Here is a 22,089-nt window from a genome sequence, read left to right on the forward strand (position 1 = left end):
TATATATTACAGTGTAATAATAATAGAAATAAAGTGCACAATAAATGTAATGCACTTGAATCATCCCCAAACCATCCCCTGCCCTGGTCCGTGGAAAAACTGTCTTCCACAAAACCGGTCCCTGGTGCCAAAATGGTTGGGGACTGCTGTTTTAGGTGATACAGAGGCATCAATCATTTTTTAAAATTAATTTTTATTGGAGTATGGTTGCTTTACAGTGTTGTGTTAGCCTCCACTGCACAACAGAATGAATCAGCCATACACATACAGATAGCCCCTCCCTTTTGGACTTCCCTCCCATTTAGGTTACCACAGTTTATTAGGTAGAGTTCCCTGTGCTCATTTTTGAAGAGGAGAAGACTGTGACCAAAATCCTTGGAGCTGATGAATTTTGTAGTGATTTCCTGATTCAACCTCATAAGTTAGAAGTAGACCTTGACAGTTGATTTATGTTTAAGCCTGGTACACTTAAAATATTACCTTTGTCAACCCCAGTGTATCTCATCACATATTTGTTTTATGTGAACTCTGAGGCATTTTAACATTCATTTTCATGCAAGCTCTTCCTGAACTCCCAAAGTTGCTTAATTATGAACCTTGGAGCACAGGGGTGGTGTCTTATTCATCTCTGTAATCCTATAATAATTGATACTAGGAGGCAAACCTGATGTAAAGGAAAAGTCTCAGATTTTTAATAAGATCTGGTGTGAACACTGCCACTGACTATGTGGCCTTCCCCATTCCATTGCCTAGTTCTGTGTTCTTTGTACCTTTTGCTTATTTCCTGCTCCACCCATCTGGTGGGTATGATTCTAGCCATGTGCCCCATTTCTCCAGCATGAGCCCAGAAGTTATTGTAATTACAGGTGGGGCTAAGGCTACAGGACTGGAGGTCTGATGAAACACCTGTCCAGTGAGGTTTGTGGACATGTGGACAGGTGGAGGGGCCAGGCTCATTTTCAGAAATCCTGTCTTGGGCTCTAAAACGGCTAGTTTTGAGTCTCTGTGTATTTCCCAGGAAGATTATGAAATGTTTGTCCCCAGAGGGGTTTTATATTAACAGCAACAATGGGCCGCCCTGTATTCTGCAACACATTATTCACCTGAGAGCAGGGGATTGCCTTAGCTGACCTCCTGTAGTCCTTTCCAACTCCCAAACTGCAAGAAATTGGGCACATGCTGTGCTAACTTCCCGGGATCTCAAGATAGGCTACTCCTTCCCCCAATTTGGCTTTGGGCACTGAGGATAGGGTGGAAAAGGTCTTAGGCCATCTGGCTAATGAAGGAACTAAACAGCAGCTCAAACAACGTTCAGCCATGTGTTTGCCTACATGCATGAAGGTATTTGGCTTGTATTTATAAGAACATCCCTTTGTTTTGCTTTAATTCTGAAGAAGCAGATAGGGAGGCTAAATAAATATTGCAAAGAACTCATTGCAGTAAGAGGTTAAATCACTTAGAAGACTTATTCTGGGCATCTGGCATTTGCAGCCATGTGATGCCAACAAACAAATCAACCGAGCAAGGCAACCACGGCAACGAAATGCAGTGGACAACGTGACAGCAGTCAGCACCTGACTGGGCTCAGGGGCATTCTGGGCCGTGGGAGTAGCCAGTGGGGACTTCTGCTGGGAGCTAGGACTGAGGGTAGCAGCCAGAAGAGAGGGGTCAGCCAGTGGAGTCAGATGTGGCCAGGAGTCAAAAATGGTGTGGACGTTGGGACTGTTCCAGGAAAGTGGGGGATCTGACCCGCCCTGCAGAAGGTGCTAAAGAAAGCTTTGCTTCAAGGGTCCAGAGAACTGAGTTCTACATCCAGCAATGCCACCCAGTCACTCTCCACACCCACTTCCCAGGCTTTGTAACCATCTCTATAATGAGGATTAAACTATGTGGCCTCCATGGTCCTGTGCAGAACTAACATAAGAACACACAAACAAAAAGCTTCAGGCACAAGGTCAATATAAACTCTAGGACTGGAGTTCAGTGAAAGGAATAAGTGGGTGGAAAGATAGGAGTTGGGGAAAGATAGGACCTCTATCTCAGAGATCACATTTTATCAATGCTAATAGGAAATTAGTTTTCTATTGCTGTAACACATTACCACAAACTTAGGGGCATAAAACAACACAAATGTATTATCTTAGAGCTCTTGAGGCCAGAAGTCCAAAATGAGTTTCACTGGGTTAAAATCAAGGTGTTCGTAGAGCTCTATTCCTTCTAGAGGCTCTAGGGGAGAATCGTTTCCTTGCCTTTTCCAGTTACTAGAAGCCACCTGAACTCATGGACTCATGGCCCCTTCCTCCGTCTTCAAAGCCAGCAGGTAGCATCTTCCAATTGCTAACTCAGATACTCCTGCATCCCTTTTATGAGAGATTTTATGATTACATTGGGTCCACCTGGATAATCCAGGAAACTCTCCCCGTCTCAACATCTTTAACTTAATCACACCCACAGAATCCATTTTGCCATATAAGGTAGCATATCCATGGGTCCCAGGGATTAAGTCAGGGACATCTCTGGGAGGCCATTATCCTGCCTACCACACCCACCAAACAAAACCCTCCCACGACATCCTCCATTTCAGAGAATGGCACCCTCATCCACCCAGCCCTCCAAGCCAGAACCTCACCAGCCATCCATGGCAACTTGATCTCCCTCATCCTCCACTCCATGTTCAACCCATCAAGTCCTGACAATTTGATTTCCTAAATAGCTCTCTAATACGTTCTCTCCTTATTATCTCCATTGCCCTAACCTTAAACTAGGCCAAGTCACCAACATCTCTCTCCTGGAGCCTTCCATCTATTCTCCCAACATTCACTCTGGTTTCTCCCCAGATCACACTCCACAAATGCAGCCAGAGGTTTAAAAACCACTATGTGGTTCATGTCACATCCCTGCTTCCAGATACTCTTAGGTTAAAACGCAAAAGTCTAAGAGGCCAACAAGGCCCTATGTGACTGGACCTCTGATCATGCCTTTGGCTTCACTTTCTGCCTATCTCTCTTACCTACTAAGCTCTATCTTCCCATGGCTGTCAGTTCTCTGAATAGGCCAAGTTTTCTGGCACCTCAGGGCCTTCGCACATGCTAATCCCACTCCCTGAAATGCCCTTGTGTATCCCTTTGCCTCTTTGCCTTTGGACTTCAGTTAATGCATCACCTCCTCAGGGAAGCATTTCCCAACCCTGATTACCTCCCTGTTTCTAAGATTAGACTATATGCTTCTGTCAAATGCTCTTAAGAGAATCCTGTACTTTTCTTTCATAATATGAATCACAGTTTGTAATTCAATACTTGTGTGATCACTTGTTAAAATCTGTCTTTCCTTCTATTTTCTAAGCTCTATGAAGGCAGGGGGTACATCTATTTTACTCACCATTGCAATTCTAACACCTAGGATAATGTGAGCACTCAATATTTGTTGAATGAATGAATAACTACAAGGTGGGGGGCTGCAATACCAAGAGGTGGCTAAAAGCTCAGTATCTAGAATCACACAGATTTAAGTTTAAATCATGGATCTGCCTCTAATTAGCTGTATAATATTGGGCAAGATATTTAAATTCTCTGAGGCTCAGTTTCCTCATCTATAAAATAAAGATCTTACTATCTACCTTAAAGATGTATTGGGAGGTTTAATGTAAGGACTTAGAGTGCTCAGATATATCAAGAGGGACGTTTATAATTATCGCCACTGCAAACAAATGCCAGTTGAACTCCATGACTACTGTAACTTCCCTTTCCTGCTCCTGTGATTCCTAATGGGCAGAAACCAACCCCATGAGAGCTTATGGATGGCTTGGAAGTGAGAACAGCCAATTGTCTGGAAGAGAGCTTTTGGTGACAGGTTCTCAAGCTTTAGAGGACATCAGAATTAGTCAGGAGTACACGTCTAAAATGCACGTTCCCAAACCCCACCTCCAGAGACTCAGGTTCATGGAGGCTGAGATAGTATTTACTTGGGAGTCTGCCTTTTAGTTAGACCCTCACTGATTCTGATGCAGAGCATCCAAGGACTACACTTTGGGAAATTCTAATATATGATTCTTCAAAAACCTTACTCAAATATCAACTCTTCCCTTAACTCTGCAGACAGAACTGGTCCTTCATCCTCTCTGCTCCCGTAGCACCTGGCCCATATCTCAGCAGTAGCTCCTACCGAATGTCTATCTCTAAACGAGCTTGTGATCTCCTTAAGGACAGGGACGGTGCCTTATTTATCCATGTGGCCCCAGAGCCTAGCACAGTGCCTGGGATGTAGTAAGTGAAACCTCACTCTTGATTTCTGCACCCTAACCTGCTCAACCCGCTGTGTCCCCATCAAAGTAACTGATAACATTATTTATCCAGTTGCTCAGATCAAAAACCTTGGTGTCATCCTTGACTTCTCTCTCTCAAGTGCCACATCCAACTCCTCAGCAAATTTGCTGGCTCTACTGTTGAAATGTCCAGAATCCAACCTCTTCTCCCCACTTCATTGCTACACATGCTGGCCCAATACACTGTTGTCTCTCGTTTACACCACCTGTTCTGCTTCCACTCTTGTCACTACACAGAATATTTTGTACACAGCAGCTAGGATGAACTTTAAAAAATTATTTATTTATTTATTTATACAGCAGGTTCTTATTAGTTATCTATTTTATACATATTAGTGTATATATGTCAATCTCAATCTCCCAATTCATCACACACACACACACACACACACACACACACACACACACACCCGCTTTCCCCCCTTGGTGTCCATATGTTTGTTCTCTACATCTGTGTCTCTATTTCTGCCCTGCCAACTGGTTCATCGGTACCATTTTTCTAGATTCCACATATATGCATTAATATATGATATTTGTTTTTCTCTTTCTGCCTTACTCTGTATGACAGTCTCTAGGTCCATCCATGTCTCTACAAATGACCCAATTTCATTCCTTTTTAGGGCTGAGTAATAGTTCATTGTATATATGTACCACATCTTCTTTATCCATTCATCTGTCAATGGACATTTAGGTTGTTTCCATGTCCTGGCTATTGTAAATAGTGCTGCAATGAACATTGGGGTGCATGTGTCTATTTGAATTATGTTTTTCCCTGGGCATATGCCCAGTAGATTGAACTTTTAAAACATATCAGACCATGTCTCTCTGTTGCACAAAGCTCCAGTGATTTCCCATTTCACTTAGAAGAAAATCCAGAGTCCTTACCATGGCCCATAGAGGGTGATCTGCCCCCTCCACCCCCAACTTTTCTCACTCTGGCCACACTGTTTGCCTGACTGTTCTTTGGATACATCAAGCTCCTGCCTCAGGGATTCTGAATTTGCTTCAGGACCAGAGAACAGTCTGATCTGCTCCCTGACTTCATTTAGGTCTCTGAGGTCTCCCCTTCAGAGAGATCTAAAGTAGCCAGTCACCCTTCTTACATTACCCTGTATAAATGAAAATGAACATCTTTCTTGACCCAAGATGGTAGTCTCCCCAGGAATGACAGTGGATCAGAATGGGGTGGACATGGTCAGAACTATTTCTTCTACTCTCTTAACTAGCTTTGGGCCCAAGCCAAGTGTTTCTACCTTCCCATCCTTATCTCCCTGCATGTAATATAGAGTTAATGAGCTGGCAAAGCCTTCTAGATTGAAGATAAACAGGTCAACCTCAGGACTGAGAGGAATGACGGCAATCACCCGTGGGGTTTTCTGCATGTTTTTCTTGCTTAGCAGCTCTGTCTTGGTAATCCTGAACACAGACATATTTTAAATCCTTGTTTTCATAGGACTTCTCGGGCCTACTTTATATGCTGAAGTTGGAGACATCATGAAAGTTCACTTTAAGAATAAGGCAGACAAGCCCTTAAGCATCCATCCTCAAGGAATTAAGTACAGTAAATTCTCAGAAGGTAAGAGGAATTTAACATCCCTCTGACAAGGGAAAACTTACAACTCTTTACCACCTGTGTCAAACATTTTAAACCATATTGTTGACCAAGTTAGAGAAATCTCCTTTCCTGCAACTGGTAATTATAAAAGTTGCTGCCTTCGTAGATTTCAGAGAGGAAAATGAAAAAGTTCTGGGGTCATCTGGACCTCAGTTTTTTGGTAGGTTCTTGATTTTTAATAGTTGGATGGGCAAGTTACCTAATCTTTATGAACTCCAATATGTTCATATGTACATATATTGCAAGAGGGGTTAAGGCAGGGGTCTACATACTTTTCTGTGAAGAGCCAGTAAATATTTTGGGCTTTGTGAGCTATGGAATCTCTGTTGCAACTACTCAACTCTACTCTTTAGTACAAAAGCAGCCATAGACGATATGTAAATGGATGCACATGGCTGTGTCCCAATAAAACTTTATTTACAAAAACAGGCAGCTGACTGGATTTGGCTCATGAGACATAGTTCGAAATAGCAACATGGGACTAGCCTGGCACACAGATGGCACTTAATAAGTGATATTTGGTGGTGACGGTGGTAGTAGTAAAGTTTTGGACATACTGAAGTACTTAAGAACATAAGCTTTGAAGGCAGACTTAAATTCAAATTCCAGCTTTACAATTTCTGGTTCTATGACCTTAGCATCTCTGAGCCTTAGTTTTCTCATCTATAAAATGAGAACGATTATAATTTTAACCCTTCATAAGATTACTTTGAGGATCAAATGAGATCACTTAAGGTAACAAACTAAACATGGTGCCTGGAACCTGGTAAGCCCTCAATAAATAATGATAATGATGATGATGATAACAATGATGGTGAAGATCATGAAGATGGTGGTGATAAAAGCCACAGGATGGTAAGTACCCATGTTGATATTGTTCTGATTATTTCCATTATGTTGATGTTCAGACCACATTAAGCAGAGCAGAGTTCTGCTAGGAACTGATATAAGAAAATTATCCATATTGTAATAGATATTGGTATAATAACATTTAAAAATAAATTTTAACCCTTCATGATTCACAAATCTTCTTTTTCCCATGTGTTCTAGCCATTATACCTTTGAAGAGAGGAACTGGGTAGGAGAGTGGTTTACAATGTAGGTTCTGGAACTAGACGTCTGGTGCAAATCCTGGCTGAGACACTTATTAGCTGTGTGACTTGAAAAGTTACTTAACCTCTCTGTGCCTCATCTTTCTCATCTATAAAATGGGGATAGTAATTACACTTACCTCATATAGGTTTGTTGTCATGAAATATTAGAACAATGCGTGACATATAATAAGCACTTGATAAATATTAGCTATGATGGTAAAGGTAATTCTTCAATCAAAATGTGTTCAAATTCTAATGTTATATGTCAATTATATCTCAATTAAAATTTTTAAAATATGCTCAAATAATTTAATATTTATTTGACAATATAGGGATTAGAAAGTAACTTTTATATTTACTGTTTCCTATGTAAATTGTTATCAAACTCATTCTGACAACATATAAATGACTGATAATAAGTCAATGAACTAACCTCCCCAGGACTATTAGTATTATCACTCAATATTTGGCTTGAGGAAAAACAATGAAGCATTAACTGTAATTTCAGGCATCTTAAAAAGGCACTTTGGCAAGACTCTAGGTGAGGTAGCATGCAATGGCATAGTGACATAGTGAAGAATCACCTACTTATAAGGATTCCAGATGACTGCATCAGGAATTCAGCAACACAATGCACAAGGGGAGAACCCTCAGAATGTCCCATGCAGGTTCTCTTTCAGGTGTGAGAGGAGGTAAGCGTTGTGGACTTTGTATTCTAGCTAAGCTGTTTGCACAGGGAATGAACCTTGCAACAGTATCCCCCTTCCTTTACTGTTTATTTGTCCCTACACTCCCCTATGGCCAGAATCACTTACGAGCAATTGTTTAAAATGCTACCACCACTTCCATTGGTCACTTGGTTATTGCCCCTGGTTTCATGAGTCTGAGAAAGGTAAGCACAGATTGATGGGGAAAGTCAAATGTTATCTTAGAAATGAGATGCAAATCTAGTAAACAGCTAAAAAGTGTCCTTTGCGGTGAAAAATAAAAATAAGAAATAAGACAAGGCTTCTATTCATTTTATCATGCCCTCTCTGAGAATAAAACATCTCTTCCTCCTTCATGTCTGACACTCACCCTCACCCATAGCCTCCTTCTATGGTTTGAACTATTTTTTCAGGAGTGGAAATAAATTAACTACATGCTGAGTCAGCTACAAGAGAATCCAGATTCCTTTATCTCAGAGGTAGATATTTGAGAGATGAATGGTGAGAGGTTGAAACAATATAAGTGTCTTGAGAGCAGACTCAATTCTTGCCTGTGTGGCTGCTTGATCTAATCAGTGAATGATCCAACCTAGACAGCAATCTTCCTTATCTGGGAATTAATCCTTGAGCCCCACTAAAGATTTGGAGACCTACTGTCATCAGCTAGAAGAAAAAGGTAGCCATGGAAAGAATGCTGGCTTTAGAGCCAGAATGACCTGGGTTTGAACCCTAAGTTTACCTAGAAAATTTCCTTTATCTCTAACTCTCGGTTTTATATCTATAAAATGGGGATAGCAATTCCTCCCATCTAAAGTTATTGCAAGGGTTAGTCATAATATATGTTAAGGTTTTTGGCACATAGTTGCACACAATAAGGAGAGTGTTATTGCTGTGGTTCTTTCATGGCTGTTTATATTGCAGGCATTAAATTTTGTTTCCACAAGCTTAGATTGAATGAAGACCTTGGCTTTATGTAGTGCTCGTCATTTTATTTCCACTCAAATGAAATAAAACTCCACGATGGAATTTAGATGACAAAAATGAACTAAAATTGCATAGAAAACTTCAGTTGTCCAGGAGGACATAACGAATGAGTTGTTTTGGATAGGAATGTTTTCCAGATAGTTTGAGGTTTCCTTCTTTAAGTGTAAGATACTTTCTTTTAATCACTGGATGCAAATCTTTCTAAATGTTATACTTTCCCAGACTTTTTTTAAAACAGAAGAGTAAGGAGGAAAATTCGAATCCCTTTCTAAACCATTACTTCCACTCTACTTTGAGATTTTACAAAGATCCACAAATGTTAGAACTGCGTTCAGTCTAAGAGTAAACAAACTACATTATTGTCTCTGGTATTGTCTACAGGTAAAGACCCTGAGCTTTCATTCATGGATTATGTAATATTTATTTTGGTTGTCCAGGAACCTTGTTGCTTTTTTAATTCTTGGCTATGCTTTAGTTAGGAGATAATTGGAAATCTGAGTCCTGGCAAGGAAAGATGTTACTGTATTTAGTGTGGAAGTCTCATGATGGCCTTCCATCCATAAACTGGAAGCATCTGACATAAATGCCAAGTTGTAGCATAGTGTTTCCAAATTACTTCCAGTTGCACCCCGACCCCAGGTGTACAGCGTTACGTAGGGCAATGATGGGTAACCCTTTTGGCAGGATAGACAAACTATGATTCATAAAAATGCTTACAAGAACATTCCTTTTAGAAATGTATTTAATAGGAATATGTTTTTAAACCAGTAACTAAAATATCTGCAGCTGTACTTAATCATTTTAAAACTTTTTATCACTAAAAGAATTTCAATTTGAGGCTAAAATTTTAGAAACTCTATAGCCAGTACATGCTGAACTGTTTGATTATAATGCTACACCTTTGAGCAAATTTTGTTGTCCAGTAAGATTTCTGAAGCTGTTTTGGTCCATTACCTTTAAAAGTTTGTTTCAGAGGGAATCTTAATATTATTCTTTGATTTATATTCTCACAATTTAAATGTGTGAGTTGCATTATGAGTACTATACAACGAAATTAGTTCTATAATATCCAGCTGTCTGCTGGTAAGCCAACTCTCCAAGTTATAAATAAATAAACGAGCAAGTAAATAAATAACTTTTCCACCAGAGATAGCTCTTTGCATCTAAGTGTTGCCAAATTCTCTATATGAAAAAATATTTTTTCAAAACATTCCAATGCTTGACATCATGTAGTCAATTACATTTTTCAGTTTGCATCTGGGTATTTTGGGCTTATATAGATACTTCTTTGAGTATACGATAAATACCTGAAACAAATTGTAAGGGCTAATATAATTCTTGTAAATCTAAAAACTATGAACTCTCCTATGAAAGAGACTTGCATGCCCTGTGCGAAGAAACCAGCCTCTTCACAAAACATCAGCACTCTAATTTGCCCACTGCCTAAATTACAGCTTCTAGAATGTTCTAGAAGCTATAAGAATAAAGAATGTTCTGAATCTTTAAATGCACACTGAACTGTTCACTAAGTTTATTAAATGGAGGGGAAAAGAGCTGTCCAAGAAAATAAATAACAAGGGAGGATTTCATGAACAAGCACCCTAATGGGTGACCAAAGTGGCTCTTTATGTAACTTCCCTTTTCCAAAGCTTGTACACACCATTTTACATTTGAAAAAAAAATACTCAGAGCCTCTTGGCAAATAATTAGCTCATGATGACAAGGGTAAACAAATCACAAAGCTGACTATGGACTAAGCAGGAAATGAACAGATTTGAAAAAATATGAAATAAAGGGCTGCACTTGTATAAAGAATTTATTCTAGCAAGAAGCTAAACAAGGACTTTTTGTGCTCTAGCATAATAGTCTTTCCTGTCTATTTCTCATCTTTTCGGTTAAGAGTTTTAAACTTTTTGTTTTGATTACAAAGTCAAAATCAGATTTGCCAAAAATGTATCTCATAAATGCTTCCTCTAAATAGCTATTTATATTTCATACCTCATGTTATATAGGTTGCAAAATCAAATATACAACATGCCTGTTTTATTGTAGATGAAAGGTAAAAGAAAATGCTTTGGAATGAAAAGAATTAAAGCATTGAAAAATTATCCCCAAACTGTCTCATTAGTAATGCTCACTCAGTATAATTACAGAATCTATCTCCATATGCAAATTTATTTGTTTCAATATGTTCACAATTAATCTTTTAGTAGTATAGTAACAATTAAAACCATTCATTCAATTATTTGAAATTTATCTTATGTGTTTTTTATATATATTCCACTTATAATTCTCTATTTTAAATTTTTTGACTTTTATTTTATGTATTTTTTTATACAGCAGGTTCTTATTAGCCATCCATTTATACAGTCAGTGTGTACATGTCAATCCCAATCTCCCAAATCATCACATCATCACCCCCACCTCCACGCCGCTTTCCCCGCTTGGCGTTCATACGTTTGTTCTCTACATCTGTGTCTCAGTTTCTGCACTGCAAACCGGTTCATCTGTACCATTTTTCTAGGTTCCACATATATGCGTTAATAAACGATATTTGTTTTTCTCTTTCTGACTTGCTTCACTCTATAAGACAGTCTCTAGATCCATCCATGTCTCAACAAATGACCCAATTTCGTTCCTTTTTATGGCTGAGTAATATTCCATTATATATATGTACCACATCTTCTTTATCCATTCGTCTGTTGATGGGCATTTAGGTTGCTTCCATGACCTGGCTATTGTAAATAGTGCTACAATGAACATTGGGGTGCATGTGTCTTTTTTTTTCAACTTTATTCTGTAAATTTATTTATTTATTTATGGGTACATTGGGTCTTTGTTGTTGTGCACAGGCTTTCTCTAGTTGTGGTGAATGGGGGCTACTTTTCACTGCAGTGCACGGGCTTCTCATTGCAGTGGCTTCTCTTGCTGTGGAGCACAGGATCTAGGCACACGGGCTTCAGAAATTGTGGCACACAGGCTCAGTAGTTGTGGCACATGGGCTTAGTCGCTCCACGACATGTGGGATCTTCCCTGACAAGGGCTCAAACCCATGTCCTCTGCATTGGCAGGCGGATTCTTAACCACTGCGCCACCAGGGAAGTCCCACATGTCTCTTTTTGAACTATGGTTTTCTCTGGGTATATGCCCTGTAGTGGGATTGCTGGATCATATGGTAATTCTATATTTAGTTTTTTAAGGAACCTCCATACTGTTGTCCATAGTGGCTGTATCAATTTACATTCCCACCAACAGTGCAAGAGGGTTCCCTTTTCTCCACACCCTCTCCAGCATTTGTTGTTTGTAGATTTTCTGATGATGCCCATTCTAACTGGTGTGAGGTGATACCTCATTGTAGTTTTGATTTGCATTTCTCTAATAATTAGTGATGTTGAGCAGCTTTTCATGTGCCTCTTGGCCAGCTGTATGTCTTCTTTGGAGAAATGTCTATTTAGGTCTTCTGCCCAGACTTGGATTGGGTTGTTTGTTTTTTTAATATTGAGCTGCATGAGCTGTTTATACATTTTGGAGATTAATCCTTTGTCCGTTGATTCATTTGCAAATATTTTCTCCCATTCTGAGGATTGTCTTTTTGTCTTGTTTATGGTTTCCTTTGCTGTGCAAAAGCTTTGAAGTTTCATTAGGTACCACTTGTTAATTTTTATTTCCATTACTCTAGGAGGTGGATCAAAAAAGATCTTGCTGTGATTTATGTCAGTGTTCTTCCTATGCTTTCTTCTAAGAGTTTTAGAGTGTCCGGTCTTACATTTAGATCTCTAATACATTTTGAGTTTATTTTTGTGTATGGTGTTAGGGAGTGTTCTAATTTCATTCTTTTACATGTAGCTGTCCAGTTTTCCCAGCACCACTTATTGAAGAGACTGTCTTTTCTCCATTGTATATCCTTGCCTCCTTTGTCACACATTAGTTGACCATAGGTGCGTGGGTTTATCTCTGGGCTTTCTATCTTGTTCCATTGATCTATGTCTCTGTTTTAGTGCCAGTACCATATTGTCTTGATTACTGTAGCTTTATAGTATAGTCTGAAGTCATGGAGTCTGATTCTTCCAGCTACATTTTTTTCCCTCAATACTGCTTTTGCTATTCGGGGTCTTTTGTGTCTCCATACAAATTTTAAGATTTTTTTGTTGTAGTTCTGTAAAAAATGCCATTGGTAATTTGATAGGGATTTCATTGAATCTGTAGATTGCTTTGAGTAGTATAGTCATTTTCACAATATTGATTCTTCCAATCCAGGAACATGGTATATCTCTCCATCTGTTGGTATCATCTTTAATTTCTTTCATCAGTATCTTATAGTTTTCTGCATACAGGTCTTTTGTCTCCCTAGGTAGGTATATTCCTAGGTATTTTATTCTTTTTGTTGCAGTGGTAAATGGGAGTGTATCCTTAATTTCTCTTTCAGATTTTTCATCATTAGTGTATAGGAATGCAAGAGATTTCTGTGCATTAATTTGTATCCTGCAAGTTTACCAAATTCATTGATTAGCTCTAGTAGTTTTCTGGTGGCATCTTTAGGATTCTCTATGTATAGTATCATGTCATCTGCAAACAGTGACAGTTTTACTTCTTCTCTTCCAGTTTGTATTCCTTTTATTTCTTTTTCTTCTCTGATTGCCATAGGTAGGACTTCCAAAACTATGTTGAATAATAGTGGTGAGAGTGGACATCCTGGTCTTGTTCTTGATCTTAGAGTAAATGCTTTCAGTTTTTCACCATTGAGGATGATGTTTGCTGTGGGTTTGTCATATATGGCCTTTATTATGTTGAGGTAGGTTCCCTCTATGCCCACTTTCCAGAGAGTTTTTGTCATAAATGGGTGTTGAATTTTGTCAAAATCCTTTTCTGCATCTATTGAGATGATCGTATGATTTTTCCTCTTCAATTTGTTAATATGGTGTATCTCATTGATTGATTTGCATATATTGAAGAATCCTTGCATCCCTGGGATAAATCCCACTTGATCATGGTGTATGATCCTTTTAATGTGTTGTTGGATTCTGTTTGCTAGTATTTTGTTGAGGACTTTTGCATCTATATTCATCAGTGATATTGGTCTGTAATTTTCTTTTTTTCTAGTATCTTTGTCTGGTTTTGGTATCAGGGTGATGGTGGCCTCATAGAATGAGTTTGGGAGTGTTCCTTCCTCTGCAGTTTTTTGGAAGACTTTGAGAAGGATGGGTGTTAGCTCTTCTCTAGATGTTTGATAGATGTTTGATAGAATTCACCTGTGAAGCCATCCAGTCCTGGACTTCTGTTTGTTGGAAGATTTTTAATCACAGTTTCAAGTTCATTACTTGTGATTGGTCTGTTCATATTTTCTATTTCTTCCTCGTTCCTTGAAGGTTATACCTTTCTAAGAATTTGTCCATTTCTTCCAGGTTGTCCATTTTATTGGCATAGAGCTGCTTGTAGTAGTCTCTTAGGATGCCTTGTATTTCTGCGGTGTCTGCTGTAACTTCTCCTTTTTCATTTCTAATTTTATTGATTTAAGTTCTCTCCCTCTTTTTCTTGATGACTATGGCTAATGGTTTATCAATTTTGTTTATCTTCTCAAGGAACCAGCTTTTAGTTTTATTGATCTTTACTATTGTTTTCTTTGTTTCTACTTCATTCATTTCTGCTCTGATCTTTATGATTTCTTTCCTTCTGCTAACTTTGGGTTTTGTTTGTTCTTCTTTCTCTAGTTCCTTTAGGTGTAAGGTTAGATTGTTTTTTTGAGATTTTTCTTGTTTCTTGAAGTAGGCTTGTATAGCTATAAACTTCCCTCTTAGAACTGCTTTGCTGCATCCCATAGGTTTTGGATCGTCGTGTTTTCATTGTCATTTGTCTCTAGGTATTTTTTGATTTCCTCTTTGATTTCTTCAGTGATCCCTTGGTTATTTAGTAACATATTGTTTAGCCTCCATGTGTTTGCGTTTTTTGTTTTTTTCCCTGTAATTCATTTCTAATCTCATAGCATTGTGGTCAGAAAAGATACTTGATATGATTTCAACTTTCTTAAATTTACTGAGGCTTGATTTGTGACCCAAGATGTGATCTATCTAGAGAATGTTCCATGCGCGCTTGAGAAGAAAGTGTAATCTGCTGTTTTTGGATGGAATGTCCTATAAATATCAATTAAATCTATCTGGTCTATAGTGTCATTTAAAGCTTCTGTTTCCTTTTTTGTTTTCATTTTGGTTGATCTGTCCATCGGTCTAAGTGAGGTGTTAAAGTCCCCAATTATTATTGTGTTATGGTTGATTTCCTCTTTTATAGCTGTTAGCATTTGCCTTATATACTGAGGTGCTCCTATGTTGGGTGCATATATACTTACAATTGTTATATCTTCTTCTTGGTTTGATCCCTTGATCATTGTGTAGTGTCCTTCCTTGTTTCTTGTTATATTCTTTATTTTAAAGTCTATTTTATCTTATATGAGTATTGCTACTCCAGCTTTCTTTTGATTTTCATTTGCATGGAATATCTTCTTCCATCCCTTCACTTTCAGTCTGTATGTGTCCCTAGGACTGAAGTGGGTCTCTTGTAGACAGCATATATATGGGTATTGTTTTTGTATCCATTCAGTAAGCCTGTGTCTTTTGGTTGGACCATTTAATCCATTCATGTTAAGGTAATTATTGATATGTATGTTCCTATTACCATTTTCTTAATTGTTTTGGGTTTGTAGTTGTAGGTTATTTTCTTCTCTTGTGTTTCCCACTTAGAGAAGTTCCTTTAGCATTTGTTGTAGAGCTGGTTTGGTGGTGCTGAATTCTCTTAGCTTTTCCTTGTCTGTAAAGCTTTTGATTTCTCCATTGAATCTGAATGAGATCTTTGCTGGGTAGAGTCATCTTCTTTGTAGGTTCTTCCCTTTCATCACTTTAAGTATATCATGACTCTCCCTTCTGGCTTGTAGAGTTTCTGCTGAGAAATCAGCTGTTAACCTTATGGGAGTTCCCTTGTGTGTTATATGTCATTTTTCCCTCACTGCTTTCAATAATTTTTCTTTGTCTTTAATTTTTGTCAATTTGATTACTATGTGTCTCGGCATGTTTCTCCTTGGGTTTATCCTGTATGGGACTCTCTGCACTTCCTGGACTTGGGTGGCTATTTCCTTTCCCATGTTAGGGAAGTTTTCGACTATAATCTCTTCAAATATTTTCTCGCGTCCTTTCTCTCTTCTCCTTCTGGTACCCCTATAATGCAAATGTTATTGCATTTAATGTTGCCCCAGAAGTCTCTTAGGCTGTCTTCATTTCTTTTCATTCTTTTTTCTTTATTCTGTTCCACAGCAGTGAATCCCACCATTCTGTCTTCCAGGTCACTTATCCATTCTTCTGCCTCAGTTATTCTGCTATTGATTCCTTCTAGTGTAGTTTTCGTTTCAATTATTTTATTGTTCATCTCTGTTTGTTTGTTCTTTAATTCTTCTAGGTATTTGTTAAATATTTCTTGCATCTTCTTGATCTTTGCCTCCATTCTTTTTCCAAGGTCCTGGATTATCTTCACTATCATTATTCTGAATTCTTTTTCTGGAAGGTTGCCTATCTCCACTTCAGTTGGTTGTTTTTCTGGGGTTTTATCTTGTTCCTTCATCTGGTGTATAGCCCTCTGCCTTTTCATCTTGTCTGTCTTTCTGTGAATGTGGTTTTTGTTCCACAGGCTGCAGGATTGTAGTTCTTCTTGCCTCTGCTGTCTCTTTATCTTATGTTTAACTAACATGTGAATGTGAAATTCTCAGTAATTTACTCTGGTCAATGAGGTAGATATTAAAAACCACTATATGTGTAAATAAACCTGGATATGTAACACCATTTAAAATTAAATTTGATATAGTTGGATAATTGGTTACACTGCTATATCTAGCATGTGTTAGAGCCTCTTACATGATTCTTAGAAAATTATATTGGTTGCTCTCATTACAGTTGAACAATGTGTTCTGATTATGACTTCTCCATTGAAGTGGCCCTAGAAGAAATCTAGAAGTGAAATCCATGACAACCAGTGCACCAGCATGTAATCTACTATTAACTGGGCTGTGAGCCCCTCAGGGTCTCAGGCTGTCTTCCTTACATTTGTGCCCTGGCACCTAGCCCAGAGTCTGGAACATAGATGATGATGATGACAATCATTACTGAACTAAATGAGCGACTGAGGACCAGATTGGAAAGTAGAGACCATGTGTTATTTTCCACCTGCTCTGAAATGTATTAATTTTCCCGGTGATTGTGAGCAGTTACCTGATCTTACTACCAGTTCTTACCCCCTTTAGAATAGATTCAGTCTTTCTCATGTGTATTAAGGGAAATTAAGAACACAAGATAAATCATATCAGAAGTATGAAGTTCATTTCTTCATAAATGAAAGAGGTTATGTTAATTTAAAAATGGCTTGGGGGGCTTCCCTGGTGGCGCAGTGGTTGAGAGTCCGCCTGCCGATGCAGGGGACACAGGTTCGTGCCCCGGTCCGGGAAGATCCCACATGCCGCAGAGCGGCTGGGCCCGTGAGCCATGGCCGCTGAGCCTGCGGAGCCTGTGCTCCGCAAGGGGAGAGGCCACAGCAGTGAGAGGCCCGCGTACCGCAAAAAAAAAAAAAATAAAATAAAAATAAATAAATAAGTAAGTAAGTAAATAAAAATGGCTTGGAAAGGAAATAGCCAAAATACTAAAGTATATCAGAACAGGTTGCCATAGCATTGGTTAGGTGCCAGACGTTTTACATATATTTTTCAGTCCTCAGAACCCATCAAAATGATAATATTGTTGCTAGAAAATGATTATATTTTCTTAAGTTATGAATGAGACAATTGAGGCTGAAAGGGAGGTTAAGAAATTTTCTCAAATTCACACAGTTAGCAGATGGTACAACCAAGAAATTTCAATTCTTGCCTGCAAACTCATGTACTTTCTCCCACAGTCTAGCAGAAGAAAGTATCATTAATCATACAATTTCACAAATATTTTAATTATAGTATCATCACAATTTTTAATTAAATATTTGTGAAATTATATGATATATATCAGAGATCAGGGAATGAGTAAACTGACCTATAGGATATGTTTATCCAGAGAAAGAGGAAGAACTTCAAAAGTTCTCTCTCACCCTACAAAGAATATCACATTTTGTCCTTTTGAGAGCTTATGAATGCCATTTGCTACTATAGGAATTTCCTATAGTAGAATCACAGTTGGAACAGTGGAAGTATTATGTCCAGAAACATCATTTTTTAAACTTCATGAGATCACAAAGCATGAAGCATTGAATAAGGGTCATCATGCTTGATTCAACATAGCTTTAGTCAACAACTTGCCATGAGAATTTCAGTCAACAGACAAGGTTTAACCTCAGAGGGCAGATCTCCTTATCAGTCCTGTTTGTGCTTTGCTACCAAAGCTATTTTGCAACTTTCCAGTGATAATTCATTGTGTTTATTAGCAGAGACTCTTCCTCATAAACTCTTTTTTCTTTTTGACTTAGACTGGCATAATATTATTATTCACAGGAAGTTATTTCAGCTTTTAACATTTCTCAGCTCCTGATAATTTTAACACTCAAATCCTTTTTATCAATGGAGTGAAAGTTCAGCCTATTAAATATTGGTTATCAGTGTCAAAAGGATATCTTTTGCGGGGAAAAAAAAGATATAACAGAGTCCCGTGTTAAGCTTTTCACTAGCACAAGGGTCACAAACTTAGATGCCTACAGAAGCCAGGAGGGTAATTCAATGAAAAACTTAGTCCAGTAGGGACTGGTGATCAGATAGTTAGAGTGTCCTATCTGAAGGCGGCAGCCAAAACTCAGATCCAGCCAAATTCTCTGCAGGAATTTGATCCAGTGTCACCAGATCTCCAGGTTTTTATTTGTTGTTGCTGTTATTCTTTAAGAGAAACCAGCAACCTGATTCTTATATAATATCTCCATACTGTTAATGTTGGCATTTAATATGTTTTAATGCCATGCAATTCTAACAAACATACACATAAGTTTAGACTTTATGACCTTGCTTCTAGACCATAGGACCTTAAATCTTAAGTGTTCAATAAACATTCATTGAGCACCTTCTCCATGCTAGGTGCTGTGAAAGGCACCAGAGATACTAAGACAAATACAATCCAGCACCTGTCTTTGAGTCACTCATATTCTAGTGACAGAAATGTGCATGGTACAAATAATTATTATCTAGTAGGAAGAAATAAAATTAATCATATAATCTCACACATATCAATACTTAATTATAAATTGTGGTGAGTGCTGTAAAAGAAAAAAAAAACAGCACAATCATAGATGAGGGAAGAAGTAAGCTTACACCTGACATGTGAAGGATGAGCACACATTTATCCAAAGGAAGAAAAGGAGGAAGAACACTCTAGGCAGAGGGGATAATATCTACAAAGACCCTGAGCTAGGATGTAACTTGGCATTTCTGGGAAACTAAAAGGAGACCCAAGTGTGAATGATACAGAGTAAACAAGGGGAAAAGTCACACACGTTGAGAATGGGGAGAGAAGTAGGGGTAGATCATAAATGGACCTGTGGTCAATGTTAAGGATTTTGAGAAATAAGAGGCCATAGTCAGGATTTTAAGCAGGAAAATGGCAAAGTAAGATATGGGGTTTTAAGGGATCATTCTGTCTACAGGCTGGGAAATAGATTATGAGGGTCCTCTTATGCCAGAATCCCAGTGACCAGTTAACAGACTAATTCTGGAGTCTAGGCTTGTCCTAGAGTGATGCCTATAGAGATACAGAGAAGAGTGCAAACTTGGAATATATTTTAGACATAGTAAATTGCTGTGGAGTACAAAATATGCATGACATAGAGATACAAATGGAGATGATACTGGATAGGTAGATTGGGCAAACTCATGAATAACTTCAGCTGCCATAGTAACAAACTTAGTCTTTATCCTGTGGGTGAGACAAAAGTTTGATGGAATGAGTTGACACAGTTGGATTTGTGTTGACCTAATAATAGTAACCTGATTCAGTCTCCTGTCTTCAGTAAAGACTTTATGGTCCATCCATAACTGGTCTTTTTTTCCCCTATGCTCTAAGCTTAATCATCTACAAAAATTGGCAGCTTCTGAGGGTATTAAAGTCCATCTTTGTTTCCTATCTCTAAAGCAAATGAAATCATGACTACAATACTACTTCAAGTTTGGTTGTATTCTCTTCCATACACAGAATGGTGTCCTATGGAGAACATGTCAGTGAATCTAGATGTACCTATTCAAATCTTCTATCTTATGACTTCCATACTCAGAACCTCATGTGGTACAGCAATGCATGTTGCTGCAGTGCCTAAATGCCCCATTGCTGATGGATGCATATTCCTCGTTTCCCACTCCCATCTGGAGAGCCCAAATGTATGCTGATGCCATGCAAATTCACATGAGTGTTTCTGAGTGGAATAGATTTTCCTGATGATGTGCAATTAGACAAGGGTAGCTGACACTGCTACAGCATAAACTATTTCTTAAAGAAATTCAGCATCTCAGTCTGGCTTTTGGACATGAGAGACCATATTTACCCTTTTGCTTAACAATTAGACAGGCAGACAAAATAACATGAAACAGTTTTCAGACACTGAACAATAGACAATGCAAGAGAATGATCCATGAGGGAATAACAACAAATGAGGTGAGCCCTCTGCCTGGAGAGAGTTTCCAGGGCACAGCACAATGAGGGTGAACCCAAACAGAGCCCAGCAGTCTCTTTGAGTTGAAGAAATAGAGTTTAGATTCTGGGTAGCCCATAGTATCTGGAACCTGTGATTTGTAAGGCAGAGTCCTAGAGAGAATGGTACAGCTACAGAGAAAGAGCTCTTGCGAATTCAGTGAGAGGTCCTGTCAAGTCTTCAACCAAGTACTAATATGCACATGTATGTGAGGAAAGTATTAATGGTAAGGTAAATACCACCAAAAAGAAACAGACAGAACAATCCCTAGACCACACACAGGGTCAGGAATAGTGTATGTTCCCACCATCAAAAGTGGAAAGACCTCATAATAAATGGGTACTGGGTAGAATCACCAGAAGGAACAGAAGTTGGACAAAATTAGTCTAGACTATAGGCCGCTCGGGAGATGACAAAGCTTTAAAAATAAGACTTGAATGTATAAAATTGATTCCAAGTGTCTGAACTATATGTCAGCATAAAATCCAACACTTGTTACAAGAATGCAACTAAATCCCAAAACCAACATGTAAAACTCACAATGTTAATAAAAATTAATGTGTTGAAAAAATCAAGAGAATCATTACCTGTAATCAAGAAAAAAAATCAATCAATAAAAACAGATCCAGAAAAAGAACATACAAACACTACTATATATAAGATAGATTACCAACAAGGACCTACTGTATAGCACAGGGAATTCTACTCAATATTCTGGGATAACCTGTATGAGAAAAGAATCTAAAAAAGAATGAATATATGTATATGTATAACTGAATCACTCTGCTGCACACCTGAAACTAACACAACATTGTGAATCAACTACATTAAAATAAAATTTAAATTAAAAAAAAAGAAATGATAGTACTAGCAAGCAAAGACATTAAGATAGCCCTTATACATATTCTCCATATGTTTTAGAAGGTAGAGAAGAGTATGAGCATGATGAGGAGAGAGATGGAATGTTAAAAAAAAAACATAAATGGAACCTCTATAGATAAATACAATAGCTGAAATGGTAAGTACACTGGATGAGATTAACAGCACATTAGACACTGGAGAAGAAATATTGGAGAACATTAATACATAATGATAGAAACTATCCAAAATAAAACATGCAAATAAAATGACTGGACAAAATGAACAGAGCTTCAGTGAACTATGGGACAACATCAAGTGATCTGACATATGTGTACACTTAACCCTTAAACAATGTGGGGATTGGGGCACCAACCCTCCACACAGTCGAAAATCCGTGTGTAACTTTAGTCTGTCCTCTATATCTGTGGTTCTGCATCTGCAGATTCAACCAACCATGGATGGTGTAGTACATATTTGTTGAAAAAAAAACACATATAAGTGTACCTGCACAGTTTAAACCATGTTGTTCAAGGGTAAACTGTAATTAGAATCCTAGAAAAGGAAGGGACAGAAAAAAATACTCAAAGAAATAGTGGCTGAAAACTTTCAAACTGTGATGAAAACTATAAACCTACAAAGTCAGGAGGCTTGACAAAACCAAGAAGAAGAAACGTGAATAAAAGCACACCAAGGCACATCATAATCAAATTGCTGAAAACCAATGATGAAGAGAAAATGTTAAAAACAGTCAGAGGAAACAAGTCACAGAGAGGGGGCTTCCCTTGTGGCGCAGTGGTTAAGAATCTGTCTGCCAATGCAGGGGAC

General features: G+C 38.2%; 1 protein-coding gene across 4 annotated transcripts in view; it reads left to right on the forward strand.

The window, feature by feature from the left end:
• F5 (coagulation factor V) overlaps positions 1 to 22,089 on the forward strand; it is an 85,501-nt gene that overhangs the window by 6,728 nt on the left and 56,684 nt on the right. For all 4 annotated transcript variants that reach the window (XR_003794412.1, XR_003794413.1, XM_029228359.1 and 1 more), the window contains exon 3: positions 5,775 to 5,897. Coding sequence is in view for 2 of the 4 variants with exons in the window: in XM_029228359.1 (XP_029084192.1) it covers positions 5,775 to 5,897 (123 nt within the window). In the remaining 2 variants the exon portion in view is untranslated. The remainder of the gene's footprint in view (positions 1 to 5,774; positions 5,898 to 22,089) is intronic.

Source organism: Monodon monoceros, unplaced genomic scaffold (assembly GCF_005190385.1).
Source record: "Monodon monoceros isolate NGI ecotype Baffin Bay Population unplaced genomic scaffold, NGI_Narwhal_1 Super_Scaffold_18, whole genome shotgun sequence".
Lineage (NCBI taxonomy): Eukaryota > Metazoa > Chordata > Mammalia > Artiodactyla > Monodontidae > Monodon > Monodon monoceros.